The sequence below is a fragment of the Nelusetta ayraudi genome, unplaced genomic scaffold (genome assembly GCF_046127955.1).
Source record: "Nelusetta ayraudi isolate G7.1 ecotype Tasmania unplaced genomic scaffold, CSIRO-AGI_Nayr_v1 ptg000136l, whole genome shotgun sequence".
NCBI lineage: Eukaryota > Metazoa > Chordata > Actinopteri > Tetraodontiformes > Monacanthidae > Nelusetta > Nelusetta ayraudi.
In genome coordinates this window covers 4,448,945-4,464,815 of record NW_027466186.1, presented here as the reverse complement: position 1 = coordinate 4,464,815, position 15,871 = coordinate 4,448,945, and the positions used below count along the sequence as shown (strand labels likewise).

At 44.7% G+C, this 15,871-nt stretch overlaps 1 protein-coding gene across 4 annotated transcripts in view; it reads right to left on the bottom strand.

The window, feature by feature from the left end:
* dnah5 (dynein, axonemal, heavy chain 5) overlaps positions 1 to 15,871 on the bottom strand; it is a 77,683-nt gene that overhangs the window by 42,949 nt on the left and 18,863 nt on the right. For all 4 annotated transcript variants that reach the window (XM_076012498.1, XM_076012499.1, XM_076012500.1 and 1 more), the window contains exons 24-51: positions 15,472 to 15,614; positions 15,201 to 15,277; positions 14,972 to 15,096; positions 14,648 to 14,883; positions 14,240 to 14,458; positions 14,002 to 14,064; positions 13,647 to 13,885; positions 12,204 to 12,351; positions 12,012 to 12,104; positions 11,492 to 11,691; positions 11,227 to 11,380; positions 10,917 to 11,080; positions 10,328 to 10,484; positions 9,989 to 10,201; positions 9,657 to 9,881; positions 8,414 to 8,586; positions 6,604 to 6,674; positions 6,405 to 6,512; positions 6,061 to 6,248; positions 5,223 to 5,417; positions 4,558 to 4,692; positions 4,314 to 4,421; positions 3,763 to 3,916; positions 3,409 to 3,555; positions 2,429 to 2,670; positions 1,349 to 1,525; positions 1,050 to 1,254; positions 665 to 807 (exon numbers count right to left, since the gene is read on the bottom strand). In XM_076012498.1, coding sequence (XP_075868613.1) covers positions 665 to 807; positions 1,050 to 1,254; positions 1,349 to 1,525; positions 2,429 to 2,670; positions 3,409 to 3,555; positions 3,763 to 3,916; positions 4,314 to 4,421; positions 4,558 to 4,692; positions 5,223 to 5,417; positions 6,061 to 6,248; positions 6,405 to 6,512; positions 6,604 to 6,674; positions 8,414 to 8,586; positions 9,657 to 9,881; positions 9,989 to 10,201; positions 10,328 to 10,484; positions 10,917 to 11,080; positions 11,227 to 11,380; positions 11,492 to 11,691; positions 12,012 to 12,104; positions 12,204 to 12,351; positions 13,647 to 13,885; positions 14,002 to 14,064; positions 14,240 to 14,458; positions 14,648 to 14,883; positions 14,972 to 15,096; positions 15,201 to 15,277; positions 15,472 to 15,614 — 4,502 coding nt within the window. The remainder of the gene's footprint in view (positions 1 to 664; positions 808 to 1,049; positions 1,255 to 1,348; positions 1,526 to 2,428; positions 2,671 to 3,408; positions 3,556 to 3,762; positions 3,917 to 4,313; positions 4,422 to 4,557; positions 4,693 to 5,222; positions 5,418 to 6,060; positions 6,249 to 6,404; positions 6,513 to 6,603; positions 6,675 to 8,413; positions 8,587 to 9,656; positions 9,882 to 9,988; positions 10,202 to 10,327; positions 10,485 to 10,916; positions 11,081 to 11,226; positions 11,381 to 11,491; positions 11,692 to 12,011; positions 12,105 to 12,203; positions 12,352 to 13,646; positions 13,886 to 14,001; positions 14,065 to 14,239; positions 14,459 to 14,647; positions 14,884 to 14,971; positions 15,097 to 15,200; positions 15,278 to 15,471; positions 15,615 to 15,871) is intronic.

Genomic DNA, 15,871 nt, shown 5'->3' with positions numbered 1-15,871 from the left:
AATATTCCTTTGTTCCAATAAGATAATAAAGAAGAAAATCAAATCCAATATCCTATTCATCTCTTGAAAGTAAGAAAAAATAATGGAATAAAGGAAACATCAGAATGGACTGCACGCAGACAGAAAATATTGCTTGTCGCACGTGATGCCTCTGCGAGCAGCACCTTACAAAGCCTCCCCCTCTCCTCTTCAATTATGAACAAGTGAACCCGACACGCTCGCACGAGGAACTGGACTCTTTGATGACAGCCGCACAGCGAGACACCTTGGGGGGTTTTTAACATATCGATTGCAGCCCTTTTTATTCAGGCCTCCAAGGGCGGGCCGCACCGCATCGAGCGACGTGGTCGTCTATCGATCCCAGGGCTCTGTGAGCATCGCCGCTCAGCTCTGCTCTATCCATGAATGAGGCATTAAATGCCGGATGGAGATTAAATGGATTAATGGGCTCTGCACGCTGAAAGATGTGTCATGGACCTAATTTCTGGGAGGAAATGAAAGATTTGAATAGAGGGGCTTTTATAACTGGAGGCTTTCAAAAGAAATGCGTCTAATGTTCTTGCGCCTCAGCTCTCAGGTCTGGCTAATAACATCAATATGCTTGAAACATGCGCGGTTGTGTTGTGCACAGACACCCAATACTGTGATTTCCTGCAAAGCCCACCTTGCCCTGCTTTGCCATAGTCCGAATGAGGAAGTCGCTCCTGACGTTGTCCACGTTGGGCACCAGGATGGAGCTGTACACCGGCGTGAAGTCCGATGGGTAGACGTATTCCTCCACCCTGGTGCTCCAGTGGACCCACTGACCTGAAAGGACAAGACATGTGCAGAGTTGGCAAAAGCATTCACAATTTTGTTCTTAAGCAAAAGTATGGATACTTAAATATTGTAAATAAAAGAAATACTTTGGTAAAAGTAAAAGCACTGATTCAACTCCTTTTCTCATGTAAAAAATAGTACAGAAATTCGAAAATGTACTCAAGCTTTCACATTAATTGACATCTAATCTCCAAAGCGGTGGAGGCGCTGTCGCTGCGGTATGTGCGTACCTTCTGCCGTCACGTGGTAGTCGAACATGGTGTCCTCGCCGCCGGGCGGAACGTCAGGCAGGTCCAGGCTGAAGCCGTCGTTGCCTCTGAGCCACAGCTCCAACTTTTTGCGGTCGTCCAGTTCCAGCACGGCTCCGGCGCTCCACATCAGGGCGAAGACGTAGAGACGCTCCAGGTGCTCTCGAGATAACTCGCCACTCTGCTCCTGTGGAAGGAAAACGGATCAAGGCACTGGTAGCACGAGTCTAACAGTTTCTTCTCCGATGGTTTTTCATCATTTTTTGTGTCTGTAGCCGCACTTTTGACGGTATGAGACCATGCAGCATGTTGATGCACTGCATGATGACGAAGGCCTCCAGCATGTCCATCTTGAACTCCAGCGACTGCACACTGAAGTTGTAGAGGTCGGAGAAGGAGGAAGAGAAGAGCTCCCTCAGGACGTCGGCTTCCTGGGGGGAGCGTTTCTTCAGCCAGCCCTGGGAAAAGTCAGAATCAAGTCCACTTAGACTTTTTTTTACATCAAAATGAGCTGAAAGACACATTTTTTGTCTCTTGCAGGAGTTCTTACTGGTGGAGTATATGCAGTACAATACTGATTCACATACATTTCCAAGCAAACAAGCAATTCCACTGGGCACAACAATGAAATAACGATTCCTCTGTGCTTAAATCAGATTTACAGTCTTTTCTCTCGGCTCAGATGAAGTTTCCTTTTTTTTAATCTTGGCAGCTCTGGTCTAAACTCTATTGTTATTCATTTTTTGCGCTGCTCTACTTGCACTGAGCAAGATTTGACGGTTTGGCTCCTGGCAAGGGATGTGTTATTTCACTTGGACAGCTCATATTCCCACCATATGAGTTGCCTGAGTTTATAATTCCTTTTTCATTTGTTGAATATTTTAGAAAATCCAGCAATGTGCTCTCGGTAATGATTTAACAGCTTCACTATTGCCATTCCGATCACTTCGCTCCGGGCCTTAATATCTGTTTTTGCAGCTCATTCTGCCGTGATGCATAAATTACGGTGAGAAACTGAAGGCTGTAGACAAACTGGCGCGTGGAGGCCTTCTCAGTCTCTGTGTATAATCCCCAACAAGTGAATACATTAATAAAGATGTCTTGAGACGTTTATATTGCTGGCGAAGGAAAAGCAGAAGGTGGATTAATCCAGTTGAAAATAGAATGGCTTGTTGTGTATTTAGTTTTTTTTTAATGTCACATAATTCAATATCAAAACAATGAAATGAGTACACAATGAGAGAATACACATTGTAGCTCTTATGCTGTCTCAGTCAATCAATGAATACTTGGGAAATGCCACCAGTGAGATTCAGGAGAAAAATAAAAAGCTCAATGAGTATTCAGTGTGTTTCCTTCACCTCCAGGATGGGACTCCAGTTGAGCACCGAGGAGCTCATGAACACCATGCCGTTGCGTGAGACGGTGGCCGGGGAAGCATTGTCGATGTTGTGTGGTTCGAAAACCACTTTACAGTTGGGGGCCATGGGGATGCGATCTCCGTTGGCCAGCGTCAAGGTTTTGTTGTCGTCCAGAACTGAGTTGAGGTTCTCGATCCAGATGGCGTCAACGGGCCCGTCGAGGACTATCCAGATGTTCTCTCCTGGGGGCAAAACAAGAAGATTTGAACATGAGTAAATGCGATAATCAATGGCCCAGATGCTTTCGTCATCCTGCGCTATATAGAATTTAACATGCAACAAGTACTGGATTTAAAAAAAAGTCCTGCTTTCAAGATGCACATTATGTGGCTCTTCCGTTGAAAAACTGTACGTACGAGCTGTAATATAGTGTAAATAATTCAAATCTCTCTTGCACCACCTTGTGAGTATATACTGTAAACCCAACTTAAGACAGAAAATGCAATGCTAGCACATCGTTTGCTCATTAATAAGCGTTGCGTAATGCTCCTGTGAGACAAACAAGCTTGAGTGGTTTGATGTTTGTTTGCGCTCGTGAATAGCAACCTCGGCCATATGTGCCGTTTTATGTGAATTGATCATCATCTGCAATCACACATTTCTTTTGCACTTTTACACCGGGGAGTCCAGCTCTCTGGAAGCAACAGGTGGCACAAGTAATCAACCACACCGCGAGTGCTTGAAGTGGGCCAAAACCTTAAGTTATGCGCAAAAACACGACAAAATGCTGCGTGCATTTGACCGAAGCAAGCGCGCTTAATGTATATTTATATCATTGCGCTCATGCATCTTTTATGAACCGCTGCGAATTTGAAGTGGCTGGGAGGTGCTTTGAACCATGAATTCATAACACTGTGAGGGGGAAAAAAGTCCCTTTCTTCAGTTCACAGCCCCACCGGCCTGTACGACTCTTCCAGGACCTTTCTTTGCTCTCAGCGTTTTCCGCCAAAGTGTGGAGAAGATGCCATCTGTCCAGTCGTTGGTGGCCACGTCCAGGCGGCCAAACATCTGAGAGGCTGTGATGGCTTTGGGGTTCATGCGCATCTCCTTGTGTGGCTGGCCGCACTCTGGGGGAGAGACACAAATTCATGAACTCATGAAAATTAAAGTATGAGTCAGGACACACGGAACATGTCTGGAACATCTAGCTCTGGGAAATGAAACGAGTGGAGTGCAGTGCCAAGTCGGATGTAATCACCACTCTGTCACTCAGAGATGCTGCAAACATTTGGACGCGGCCGGTGTAACGACAAAACCCGACTTGGTCATCCTACCCGTCATTGCTCTCATCAGCGTGTGAATGCACGTCGTCTTCCCGGCGCCGCTGGGCCCGAGGGCCATCATGCCGTGTCGGACCCTCTGAGTCTCAAACAGCTGGATGACCTTCAGCTTCCAGGGTGGGTGACTGATCAGACCCGCGTCCTCGACCTGGGAGAAAACAGGTGTCCAGTGCAACAAGGTGGCAGTGGATTCAACAATAACCAACACAGACATCATCTGCAGGGACCCCATGACAAGCTGACTCAGTGCTCTGGGCACGGAAAGCCACCAAAGGTCACAGATGTAACAAATAATACTGTAGTTGGTTCATTTTTCTTTTCATGTCGCCCTTATTTATCTGCACTATTTGGAGCAGAAAATGGTCCGTGCCAGTGCAGAGCACTGCCAGACCTTTACTCTCATCAAAAACAGTGGCAGAACACATCAATTACTATGCTTTTTGCTACAAACTTGGCCCTTGACAATTCTTGCCTGACATCATTTGTTGCTTTTTCTAAAAAGTATTTCAGACTGACAAGAAAATACAGAAATCTTAGAATCCCACCTGACTGTCAATGGCAGCCTCCAGCTCCGGGTAGCCGGCTTTATCCAGTTGGATTCCTGGAAAGAGGTCCTCGATCAGGCTCAGGAAGAGCGGCTCGTCCTCGTCGATCTAAACAAACACACACAACACACGGAGAACAGGCGGGGGGAACCCGGCGATTCACTGGATGTTAATCATCGTTGTCCAGCGTTTCTACAAATAACTTCTCCGGATAAACAGTTGGATGGTTTTCTGTCAGGCTAACCAGCTTTGATAAGTTCATGTCCCTGAGGACCCTCATAACAATAGTGGACTCAGTGTCGCTGGGATTGGCTCGCTTGGCTGCCCCCAACGTCCGCAGAACTGACAGGATGTTCCGCAGGCCAAAGTCATAGTGGACCTGGATAAAAACAGAAACAAAAAATAATAATTTCAGATTTGGTTTCTTTTGGTTGTAATTTTCACAGGAAACTGTTAAAAAAAAATTTTTTTTTTCTTCCATATTCCCCCTTGTGTAAAAAAAAGACAAAACATTTTGAAGTGGAAAATAGAGCACCTGATTTTGTTTCAGCACATATTGACACCAAAATTATTTACCAACATGAGATGACGAAAGAGTGAAGTGTGTGGACACACAGTAGAGCACAGAGACGAGCGGGGGGAATCAGAGAAAATGTTCGGCGAAGGAGGGTAATTACTCCGCTCATTAATTTTTTTGGTTTTATCATGGGCTCCTCTTTTGTACCACATCAAAGAGGAGGGCAGTGTTTTCTGAATAATGTTCTTTACTTTGAAAAGGGGGGGGGGGGGGGACAAGCAGACAACCTACAAATGGTTGAGGTGAACCAACCAAAGCCAAAAACAAACGGTTGATAGCAACTTTTCACCAAGGTTTTTTTCATTTTTATCTTCTTTTTTTTTTGGTTTGACCTGTTTGGACAGTTGCTCCTCACACAGCTTGTACAGCGTGAAGAACTTGCGCGCCAGCTCCACGTTGTCGATGAAGCCACAACTGGCCAACTTCACCCTGATGATGATCTGGCGGTCGGGGACCATCATGGCCACGCAGCGGAAGTTGATCTTCAGGTTCTCCGGCAGCTCCTGGCGACCTGCGTAACCTGGATTCTGGATGACAGAGAGAATTGAATCGTTCGTGCAAGCCGCTTAAAGTATTTATATTCTCAGGTAATCCCGCCGTGCGGCCCGAATTTTATGCGGATCACATTCGCCCGCTGCCGCCAGACAAACACTGAGTATGAAGTAAATGAAAGTTTAAAAGCAGCTCAATCCTGAGCGAGTCAAACCCCCCGCAGACACGGCTCAGTCTCTGCTCCTGCATTTGATTACTGTCTGCACACACACACACACACACACACACACACACACACCGTGCAGAAAGAAAGAGAATGATCTCTGACCCTCTCTACCACTAGGGGGAATTATACGACTGTCCTCAGTTTAATAACTTGCCTCAGGATAGAAACTACGCCAGAGATTTAATAATCTATTACCGCATGAAAAATATGATAATGAAGAATGGCTAATGATATTAATAGGAGACAGACCTTTTGCATTATAAATTTGTCCATTTAGTGCGGCCCTGAAGGGCCTGAGTTCACCGAGAGCCACCTTTCAGATCTCGTGATATTATAAAGACCATTTGTTAGAAAGAGAAAATAGAAAAAGGCTTCATTTCAGCCGCCTAAAAGCAGTTTCCTCAGAATCCCTCCTCATCCAAACCACGAGCACCGTGTTGTTGTCCACTGACCATGGTGAGGAAGATGCCAAACTCGGGGTTCATGTTCACATTGTCTCCATCGGTAAAGACAAAGTTTTTGCGCCGCTCCTTCTTGCAGGTGAGCACGATGGCGATCTGCTGCGCGGCGACAGACAGGACAGGGAGGTCGATGCGGTTGAACTCGTCAAAACAGCCCCACGAGCCGGACTGAGCCAGACCTGGAAAATCAAACACACATAGGTACATGTTGCTGTTACTTAGTGACCTAAAAATCTGCATGGTGACAAAAGGCCCCACGAGACAAAGAGAAAAAAAAAATCTCTTAGAAGTGTTCACGGCTTCAATTTGCAAACTTGATTCTTCTTGTATTTTACCTTTAAATATTCTGCCAAGGCCTCGGAAGTCCATTTGGTCAGAGCAGTTGAAGACCACAACATACTTTCCGAGGCAGCGGCCCATGTCTTTTATGGTCTCCGTCTTCCCTAATGACACAGATCACAGAAGAAAAACAATTTTAATGCTATAAAAATGAAAACCAATCTAATTCAAATACTGCAAAGACTGCAGTCTTACCTGTCCCTGCAGGACCAGCAGGGGCTCCACCCATGCTCATCCCTAGAGCCTGCGCAAGGGTAATGTAGCATCTGACAAGAGAAAGGAAGACAAGTTGCAAACCCCAAAAAAGTACTCGTTGCTGAACCTGTAACAGCAGTTTCCCTCAGGGAGGTCAAAGTTCAGCCGCAGAGAGAGAACCACGACTCACAAGTTGTGGGGTATTTAACGTCCAGCTCGCAGTCAGAAGCCCTAAGGCAGCCGCAAAATACTTTTGACTCCTTGGGGAGTGTATAACAAATCAGAGCGCTGCCGTCAAGCAGAGCTCAAAAACAGATCATTTTCCAAACACCAGAACCCCACTGAAGACAGAGGGTGTAAAAGAAGAGGGTAGAGGGAACAACGAGATAGAACCAGACTGGCAGAGAAACAGCATGGCGACGAGGAAATCAGACTGTCTTAGGTCCTCGGGCCACGAAAACACAGCACTGCTACTTTGTAGAGCTGCCGCCTGATGTCAGCGGGTCACCCCTTCCTTCCCCGCTGCCACCTATTCTCCATTCCTCCCTTTCTTCTTGACTCTTTTCCATTTTCCCTCGGCTTTATCAGTCCTCATTACTTGTTGTGAGCCTGGCATTGATCACTCCACGACTTCTGCCCTCCTCTTTCTTCCTGATTCCTCTCCCTGCTCCCCTCGCTGCACCCACCGTCTCGTCAAGCTCTTTATTATTTCATCAGCGCGATTTCAAAGCGTGCCGTTTTCAAGTCAAGTCAAAAGTCATCATCCACAAGTGCGTGTGACGACTTCAAAGAATGCAGTCGCATTATTCAAAGCTGGAGTTACCGCTGCTTACTTCATCTGCGTATGCTTCAGTCACGTTAGGAACAAAGGTGGAAGAATAAATCTGCTAATTTGACGTGTGACAACCTCTTTGAAATGACGGTGATAGGCAGCTTTATGTGAATGCAAATGCCTAATCAGTCTCAGACATGGCCGAGACTTCCTTGCTGGAGTTCACACCGAGCTTCAGAATATGGAGGAAAGGTGATTGATGGGTGTTGGTGCACAGTGTGTCACAATCATGACTGGAGAAAGTATCCAGTGAGCAGCAGTTCTATAAGAGAATATCCCCTGTTAATGCCACTGGTCAGAGGAGGAAGTATGGCCACATTGATTCCACATGTCAGAGAGGTAACTAAGGTAAAAACAAAAATAAAGAAAAGAACTCTGAATATCTGGTACGCGCTGGAATGAAAGATTAAGACTGTGTATATGCATGTATGTATGCAGCAACTGTGTGATGCTGCTGTGTGAATATGGGCCAAACTCTCTCACAAATGTTTTGAGAATCTGGATGGATGTAGAGGATGTTTTTTTTTCAGATACCATTAAAATTTGACACAAATTTATATCTTGCAAGCTTTTGCATTGTTTTAGATGTGTCTTAATATGTTTGGCTGAACAATTGGAATTTTTCATTTTATTTTCAGTTTCTGTTTTGTCAAGAAAAAAAATAACAAAACTAAATTCCTGTACTTGTGTGTTGACGTGCGACGTGTGGTTAGGGGCACTGACTTCAGACACCTCATGCACCATATGTGCACAAAGAACAAGTTCAGTTTTAAAGGCAGCTAGTAAAGGGTTGGGTCCAGATAAAGAGGCTGGGGGGGGTGAAAACAGACAATGAACAAGGGAAAGCCAAGTACTATTATCCACTGTTTGTGAATGTATAGTTATGTGTTTGATGACTGATAGCAATTCCCAGTCAGTCATGGTAAAGGTGGAGTGTTTGTTATCATAACTGGGAGTGTCCTTGTGTGGGTCCTTCACCTGTCCGTCAGCGGCGTAATGACGAGCCTTTCAGTGCAGCCCAGGAACTCGTTCTGGTAGACAAAGCCCACATCTGTGATGTTGATAATCATCTTGTCTGAGTCCTCATTAAAGTAGAACCGACACTGCTTCAGCCACTCAAAGTCGGTGGGGCTTCTGACGTGGAGCCTGCACTGGAGTGAGAAAAGGGGACCGGCAGGCGTGTGAGGAGGGAACTGGGAGCTTTCACAAGGGGGAATGTGATGTGGGAGATAAAAGCAGGTTATAAAGGGAAGACAGGGTCGAAGGGCAGGATGTGTGGTGAAAGCAGTAGCTAGGCGAAGGAAGCAAGAAAAGTGTGGCATTTATCATTACATATGTGGAAGAAAAGGAGCGTGCAAGAAATGTCTCGGCAGCGAGGACGAACTCAGGTGTTCAGAGGGAACAGAAATGGCCACGTTAAAAAGGTGGAATAAAGTAAGGAGCTGGATCCAGATGTGGTATAAAACGAGAAAAACAGGAAGTGATGGTTAGGTAAAATGAGAATAGAGTGAAAATGAAACACGACAGAGGAGGAATAGCACATCTATATTGGGATGACGTAATGGCACATGGTGTTATCCAACACTTCTATCCAACACGATTCCTGTGTGTCGCTTGGCTACCAATGAAAAGACTTTGATAGCATTTGTTGGATAATAGTGAACTTTCTGGACGTGATTATACTCACACATTTGCTGAACACCCGGCAATACTAACATGAAGTTCAGATTAAGTAAAAGATTGTAACCTCAAGGAATTTCGATTGCATATGCTTGTCTGACATCAGCAGCGGCATCGTATTATGAAATATGTTTGGGGGAAAATGGATTTTGGTCTGGTACATTATACTAAAAGCTTTATGGGAAAACAAATTAATGCATCAGCTGTCAATTTATGTTATGTTTGTTTTTGTTTTTTTTGTTGTTTTGCATGTGGTTAAAGCATGTTTAAAGGAATCCCACTTGGATTTGAGTGGCATGCATGCGTTTAGCTCCTGTATGTTAGAATAACAATTTTATATTTCAAAGGTATGTATTTTTGTATGTATTTTCTAAATTAGCTTTGTCATACATTGTGTAGCTGCTATATTACTCAAAAGAAAGTAAATCTATCCTGAATAAATTTTTCAATGTGAATGACTTTTTTGTTTTTTGTTTTTTAATATAAAAAGCTCTCCAAATTAAGATTTTTCAGGTTCCGACAAAACCAATTTCAAACTTACCAGGTCATCAAATATGTCCCTCTGGTGGACGTGGATGGTGATGAGGGTCTCATACTTTGTTCTCTCCAAGGTGCCCAGGTCTTTCGTGGTCATGTCAATCAGAGTGTTGAGCAGGTCCAGGAAGAGCTGGTTGGTTTTGGCCATGATGCGTTTATCGTATCGTGCATTGGTCAACGCCTCCTCAGCATCCCTTGTCCAAATCATCTGAATACCCAGCAGGCCAACCTGCATCAAAGACGAGAACATTTCATTCCATTTTTGTGAGGCAATCATTATTTCAGTGTTTCCTGTGTCTGTTTTCAATGTGAACTGTAGATGCAACTGGTAGCGACCTGAGCAGGGAAGGAGTTGAGGAAGTCAATAATCTGTAGGCCGGGCTCCTGGCTGGTCTGGGTGGCCTGACGGATCACCAGATGCAGAGACCGTTGGGATTCCTTCAGCAGCGCATTGAGCCAAACTTCTACATTCCCCTCTGCAGTGACAGACCGCTCCAGCTCCACAGTCTCGCCCTCCCGAGATGATATAGCCAGGATACGGTCATATACCTGAGGATGATGGTGCGTTTTATTGGTTATACCCTCACTTTCCAATTTCTCCCCAAGACAAATAAACAACACAAAAACAGATAGTATAGTGCACAATAGAAGTAGAATCAAAGTTCTTAAAGTCACCTTATCGTGAAAACGGACAGTTTTTATGTTGTCAAAGACATTGAGGAGGTGGGCCTGGATGGTGTGCGAGTCGGAGGCCTGACCCAGGATCTCCAACAGGGCTGCATCCGAGACGAAGAAGAACCGAGGAAACAGCAGCCGTTTCTTCTCCAAATAGCTGAAAGAGATTATGAAAGTCTGATAAATGTGTTCAATACACACAGTGGACACTTTTATTAATTGCAATGTGTAATTCCTGGTTAACACAGATTGCAATAGCGTTGCTACAACTCTTTGGGCATGGTTGTTGGTCGTGATCTTCTGTTGATCGACGAGAATTTCTTACTACCATCTTTTAGGTTCACAGACAAAGATCCCAAAAGACAAAAATATCCATTCAGTGGCAATTTTGTGGATGAAAACATCTTGTTGAAGACCATAGAGAGGAAAACATTAACTCAAAATACTGGCTGCAACCAAGGAGACTGATCAATGTGTATGTACACTCAGGCCAGTAAATGAACATTAACAATTTGGGTTCCAATATTTGAGAGTATTTTAGAATATGGTATCATATGAGTTGATTCCGACTTTGGTCCTTTGTACTCACCCAGTCAGTGACTTCTGGCAGATCTCCAGTTGTTCCAGAAGATGTGGAAGCAGCTGCCCCATGGTCTCGTCTCCCACACATGACTGCACTACATTGGGCATCTCGTGCGCTCGCATCATGATCTTCACCCATGATTTGTCAATGTTGGAGAATCGCTTTGCTTCCTAGAGAAGGAAAAGGTACGACTGTCTTTGTCACCGTACTTTAAATTCATACCTCCGTGCACAAGATTTACTGTTGTACTTCTTGGGTTGCATTTGACAGAATTTACAGAATTTACTATTCACAATATGAAGTACATGTCATTTACCTTTGGCAGCTGCTTAGCGATGTCCCCACCCACAAACACTGCCTCCAGGTAGATCCAAAGGTTCTGGACTGTCATCCAGTTTTCTATAATGTCAGTTGTGTTCGAGAGATTCTGAACCCACTTCTGAATCTGGCCTTTAAAAGGGGTGTTGTACCTGGAGGAGGATTTACATCAGCATGAAAACCACACAGACTAACAGACAGGGGAGTGGAGATGTGATGGGATTATTGGTATTAGCAACTCCGTGTACAGAACACTGACGTACCTGTTGCTCATCAGGGATCCTAAAACCATCAGGCTGTCCTCCATGCTGGCGATGATCTCGGATGTACTGTCTCCCCTAAGCAGAAGTTCTCCGCGGGTCTTAAAGTTGGCAAACGTGAAGGTCTTGTTGTCCCACTCAGCAATCACCTGCTTCAGCTTCTGCTCGATGTCCCGCTCTTTCACGGCGCTGATGCAGATGTCCTGCAAGGAAAAAATAACATGATTTCAAACATCTGCGTTTCTTTGCGGTACCGTGAAGGTGTAATGCTAAAGTTACCATTTACCATTACACCATATATTTTCCTCACCAAATATAAAAGAGCAAGAAAACTAAGTATACAGTTTTAATGGCCTTTAACAGCTTCATTTGTGTTCATTTTCCTTTATCAAGCAAAATTTCATCACAGCAAAACAATTAATGAGCTATTTTATCAGGTTTACTGTGTATGAATTATTCAAACCTCCCCACTTGCTTCTTACAAAGAAAGCACAAACAGCATGTACTTTGCATCCACTCTTACCTCAATCTCCTCTTTGTACTTGAGCAGGGGAGCTTCCATAATGTTGCGTAGCTTGAATGTGTCTGCTTCCACCTCGAAGGTGTGACCAGTCACCTTGATACAAAACAAGAGCACAAGGTTTGTGAATAAAAAACAGTCCCATTCCTACCAAAAGAGCAGGTGTTTCCCATAGAAAGCTGGTGGCAGTCTGACCTCAGTAATTCTCTTCCAGTGGCGTGACATCATTGCCTTGTTGGTCATGAGCTCCAATAGGGGGCAGCACTCACTGAATTCATCGATTGTCTTCTTCAGGTCCAGGAAAGCGGGCCACTCCTTCAGAGCGCGAGGCAGCTTGCGACACCTGGAATCAATCCCTTTGCAATAAGTAACTGAGTCTTGAAAAGGCTGATTTATGCTACAGTTGGCAAGCCTGACTATTTACCTTTGAAACACATGTGGGTTCTCATTCTGACATTTCTCCATGTCTTATTTACAAAGTCATAAACAGAATTCCAGTAATCGTCGCGTCTTCTTTAATTTCTCTGTGTACTCCAGTGTTCACCTCTCGAGTGCAACTTGCTTGCAACTGACTTCCAACACCGGTCAACTATGTTAACTGTGCTCTCGCTGCTACGATGAGTATCCCCTGTCTGTTTCACCCTTTCAAATGCAAAATACAAACCCCCTATACAGAACAAAGTGCAAAGATAAAAGTGAAATGGAAATGCTGAAACGAAAATCCTCCCATCATTGACGCTGCACATTATGAAAAACATTTGTGGGATAATTTTAGATGAAACACTCGAGGCCAGAAAGCGTCAACACGGAGGGAGCTCATCATAAAAAAAAGAAAACATTTTCCTTCCATTCCCATTTCCCGTTGAGCTGATATTGTTTTTCCTCATATCACCATCTTTGACTTTGATAGACATTCACTTCCTCTGGCAACGTGACAGCCTGATTACTTCCGACAAAAGACAGTTCAATAAATGAATGTGTTTCGTCTGCACCGGAAACTTTCCTTGTTTCATTCTCTTTCAGCAGGGCTTGGATTGAAAAGGTTCATTACTGTTCTTTTCATATCAATCAAAGTTACCCTGCGCACCTTTCATTTTGATCCAAAAGTAAGTCTATTAAGCTTCAGTGATTGGGAATAAATGAAACAGGGATGATTTCTACTCCCTGGGTTCATTTCTTTTTCTTTTTTTGTAATTTTAGCCTGACATCTTAGCTGAAAAGAAGGACCTTAGATTAACTGGGACATGGGTCAAAGGCCGTAGACATTGCTTCATGTTTTCTTTCCTTTACACTCAACTAAATCTATTCTGTAAATTACTAATTATTGTTGGCACAAAGTGATGTCTGAACTACCGCAGTTCAAAGGAAGAGTTTTATAGTCTGAATTGTGTCTTTTGTTCTCTTTCTCTTTCTCTCTCTCTTTCTCTTGCAAGACCCTTGCAGGGTATTTGCATTCAATTTTGTGCCGTAAACAAGTGTTTATCTGCTCAGAAATTCCCAGATGGTATTGGGCAATCAGGTCTCCTGCATTCACTGACATACCAACTATCAACAGGGAGAGAGACAGCTCCACGCCACTAATTCTCCAGCCGATAACCTTCCAGTGCACTGATAAGATCGCAATCACTCCAAATCAACCTTGTCTGAAAATCCAGCAGCTCGTTATTGATCTTCTCGATGTGGATGTCGGCCCAGAGGATGTCGTAGTAGCCGTTGACTGTCTCGATGACACTGTTGTACAAGCCGTACAGCTTCTGCAGTAGGGTGAGCTGCTTCTTGATATCCAGCAGCTGGGGATGCTGGGTAACGGGGAGTCCGAAGAGCTCCTCGCCGCCAGTGTAGGTGGTGTACTTCCTGAACAGGTTGTCAAATCGGTTCTAACATAGAAGACAGCATAATAAGGTCACAATAAGAAGGAATCACATTGGTAATCTAAACATGTATTTGTCCAATAAGGGAGAGAAAAAAACTTCTATGGTTGTCACCACCAAACCTGGAACATGATGAGTCTGTCACTGGCATCCTGTGGAGCTAGCCTCTCCCCCATGGGACCATCCTAAAGAAAGAACATGCAAATCTTAATTGCCGCTCCGTACTACTCCCTCCTACACTCTAATACTACCACCCTATCGATGTAAAGAAGATGTGCGGGGACAATCAATTGACGAAATCATTGGGCAGCAGGACTCTGACATTATTCAGATGTGTGCTCTTGATTGTTTGTCTTGTACCTTCTCGTAGTCTTGGTAAAAGTGCTGACAGTCTTCCATGAAGGTCTGCACGTTGCTCAGCAGCTCTCCTCTAAAGTTGGGCTGCAGGGCCAGCAGCTCGTTCTGGACCTCGGTGCTCCTCGACAGCAGCTTCTCCCAGGCGTAGCGCACCGTATCGACTTTATCGGCTTCCTCTTTCGCCACAGACAGCTCGTATTTGTGCAGCATGGCGTAGGACTCCTGTGAGGGGGAAGGCAAGTGGGAGCACCTTTGATAGAGCATCGTGCTGTCGGTAAATCTTCTAATGCTGCAATAAAAGACAGCTCTTTGTCGTCTTTGTTGCATCGCTCTAAGTTAGTATTGCTGGATCCATGCAAATCCAGTCATAAAGCTCTCACGTGCAGCGTCTGTGATCCACCTGTGCTTTACCTCTATGGGACCAACTTGAAAATCAGTGGATATCTGTTGCTCTCTGATCTCCTTCAGCGCTGCCATGGCGATGCGGATATCATCCAAGTCTTTGATCTGGCGGTTGAGCTTCTTCCCTGCTTCGTCAACGAAGGCAAAAATCTGCTCCATCTCCGAGCGATATTTTTTATTGCACAGCTGCCCGTAGTCCACCATCCAGTTCTTGGTTTCGGCGGTGAGAGACATCTTCAGGTCGGCTGTGAGGTGGGAAGTGGTTCGGTTTTTTCGCTCGCAATGTAAGCTTGTGGCAACCATCAAAGGCCACAAATTGCTGTTGGGTCTTACCTGTGAACAAAGCCAAGGCTCCCACTGTCATGTACTCTGGTTCGGAGTTTATCTTCAGCTCCAGATCTCGGTAGAAAAGAATTTGGCTCTCGAACTCCGACAGCAAAGGGTTGCCCTGGATAAATCTTAAGACGTAATTCAATGAGGTGGAAAAGTTACCATTGATTTCAAGAGGTAGGAGTCAGAGAGTCAGGCTGTAAATAATCTCAATTGTGCCCTACTGTCGTACTTTTGCATTGCGTCTTCACGGTCCTCTCTCCAGATGTGATGGTAACAGCTAAATCGTCCCAGGGCGCTCAGAAGTTCCTGCTCAACGATATGATGCAACACATTGCAAAAGATTTACTCAGCGCTCTCAAAGGAGAACAAGGGATTGAAACGATGGTACAAAAAATTGTTGGCGACAGGTTACACAGTGTTCTATAATCCAGACGGCGACAACGTTGCGTGCATTTAGAAACCAGAGGAGTTCTCTTGTTTAAAATCAAAAGGGCTCGAACCTTTCTGGTGGAGCTGATGGAGCTGCTGAGGACAGACACCAGCTTGACGATCTCCTTGTTCTCAGACACACTCTTGTAGTAGTTTCTCGCCTGAAATGGGATCGCCTGGATCACCGACGCTGAAGCGTCTGACGTGCTGCCATCTGAAGGAGGATTAAGAGAAGATATGAGAAGGGGTGAAGTGGTCCTAGTTCTTTATTGGCTGTTGGCCTGCAGCTGACAAGAAAACAGCCTTCCTGTAAAAAGGATTTATTCAGCCAAGTTATGTGTTCAGCTGATCACTGTGGGATGTTTGACTTGCTAAGTACCTCAGCACAAAAAAAGGGAAAAAATTGTCCGCCTCTTGTACAATTATTCCACATCGTTTAACAATTTTTCAGCTCCGTCGAGTCAAATTGAG